The 2,007-nt window shown below is 47.2% G+C and overlaps 1 protein-coding gene across 1 annotated transcript in view; it reads left to right on the top strand.

Moving 5' to 3' along the window:
* PPP1CC (protein phosphatase 1 catalytic subunit gamma) overlaps positions 1-2,007 on the top strand; it is a 22,949-nt gene that overhangs the window by 16,269 nt on the left and 4,673 nt on the right. Inside the window, exon 4 of the mRNA XM_018558305.1 lies at positions 1-60. Within this exon, the coding sequence (XP_018413807.1) occupies positions 1-60 (60 nt within the window). The remainder of the gene's footprint in view (positions 61-2,007) is intronic.

Genomic DNA, 2,007 nt, shown 5'->3' with positions numbered 1-2,007 from the left:
GCTTCAATTGCTTGCCAATAGCTGCCATAGTAGATGAGAAGATTTTCTGCTGTCATGGAGGTAAATGATTCAACGAAGGTTCTACGTGTGTGTATGCCCCAAAGCAAAGGGGATCCTTCCTATTCTCAATATGCTCATTCAGTTCCTGCAAGTCTGAAAACCCTGGATGGCATCTACTCGCTCGGTCATCACCTCCGTTCACGGAAACTTTCTGGCATAAGTAGACATCAAGGATGCATATTTTATTTTTACCTGCTCATGAACACTACCTGTGTTCTTGCTGTGGGCATGCAACACTGTCAGTTTATTGCCCTTCTGTTTGACCTGTCTACTGCACCTTGGGTCATCAAGATGCTGACCCCTATTTCCTTCACTCTCAGGGGGTCCCCATAATGTGCTACCGGGCATCCTGTTTCTCAAACAGTCGGTTGAAGCTTTGTCGCTAACATTTATCGCTCGATACATGTACCTCTCGTTGGTAGAGTTACATCTACCAACGAAAAAAAAACCTCCCTCGCTCTCTCTCTCCTGGCTGGCTCTCCTGGCTGGCCTTGCGCTCTCTCCTGGCTGTCTCTCCTTCCTCATCCTCCTGGCTGGCTTTCCTCACTCTCTCCTGGCTGCCTCTCTCCTGGCTGCCTCTCTCCTGGCTGCCTCTCTCCTGGCTGCCTCTCTCCTGGCTGCCTCTCTCCTGGCTGCCTCTCTCCTGGCTGCCTCTCTCCTGGCTGTATTTTGCAAGCAGTGTAGTGCAACAGGCTGGGTAAACTAATATTCTTTGATACATTGCACTCCAACCACCAGTATCCACCAGAAAGGTGTCAGGGAGCTTGGCTCAGCAGACTCAGGCTAATAGGTAATTATGTGTGCACAGCTAAATAAATATACCAAAATTGAATAAAGGGGCCGCAATTCACACCCTTCATGATCTACCAGCATCAGCTTTGAGAGCTACTGGTAGATCACGATCTACCTAATGGGCACCCCTGGTGTATTCGCTTGGTGTACCTGGCCCTATCCCAGGTTAATTTTTGCCTGAAGTATCGTCTCTTATCTCGCTTATGCTGGTCTTGATGGCAGCTTTCTTCGTAGTTCCATATGCTCAATGTCATTCTAGGCTGTAGCAGTCTCGCTTTCTGCCTTCATGGGACACTGTCCGAGGCCTCATTTTTGGTGTTGATGGCCTTGACTTGTGGACAGTTTTCTGGTTCTTCACAAAAGATATGAAGCACGAGGGCCTTATGTCTCAGAACCATCCTAGTCTCTACCTTTGACTTTTATGCAGCACATGTTCTATTTAAATGTTCCTAAATGTCTTGCCACTGTGGGAATGTAGCTATTAGTATACTTCTCCTACAGCTTCATCTGCATGTTTGACTCTCTTGAATTCCTGAGGTGCCACTGTATGAGGTAGCCAGCTTGTTCCCCCTCCCCTCAAATCACTTGGGCCTATGAGTTAAAACGATAAGTCCCCTTTCCGGTAAGGGCTTGCTCAACTGGGAGTGATGGTAATTGAGGGCCCTCCAGCATCAAGCTTGGTTTCCCAAAACCCGCAAGGCTCTCAATTCCTCTCCATACTTTGACATGTTTTACCTGGGATGTCGTTGCTGCATCCCAGTGGTGTACTTTCACCATCAAGTTCAGCTTGTATCTTTTTGGGAGTTTTATGTGACAATTTCTTTACCATTCATACTCCTGTTTACTTTGAGGAAACTTTTTTTTTTTTTTTTCTTCCTCCCCAGGCTTACAATTTGAACATGTATATCCTTGATCTCCTGTTAAGTTTTAATTTTGGTCTAATACATGGCAATGCAGTGTTTTTGAGTTGGATTGAAATGTGCTCAACAAATGCCACATGCAGTGACTGACTGAAAAATTTTCAGAGAGCTATCCAGCCCAGTGGCGTAACAACCGGGGGTGCAGCAGGGGCGCGGGCACCGGGCGAAAAGTGAAGGGGGGGCGCCGGCCGAAAATGGCACTTTCGGCTAAATGCCGAAAGTGACATTTTCCTGC

The sequence above is a fragment of the Nanorana parkeri genome, unplaced genomic scaffold (genome assembly GCF_000935625.1).
Source record: "Nanorana parkeri isolate BGI_ZX_2015 unplaced genomic scaffold, ASM93562v1 scaffold331, whole genome shotgun sequence".
NCBI classification, from domain to species: domain Eukaryota; kingdom Metazoa; phylum Chordata; class Amphibia; order Anura; family Dicroglossidae; genus Nanorana; species Nanorana parkeri.
This window is presented reverse-complemented; position numbering and strand designations above follow the sequence as displayed.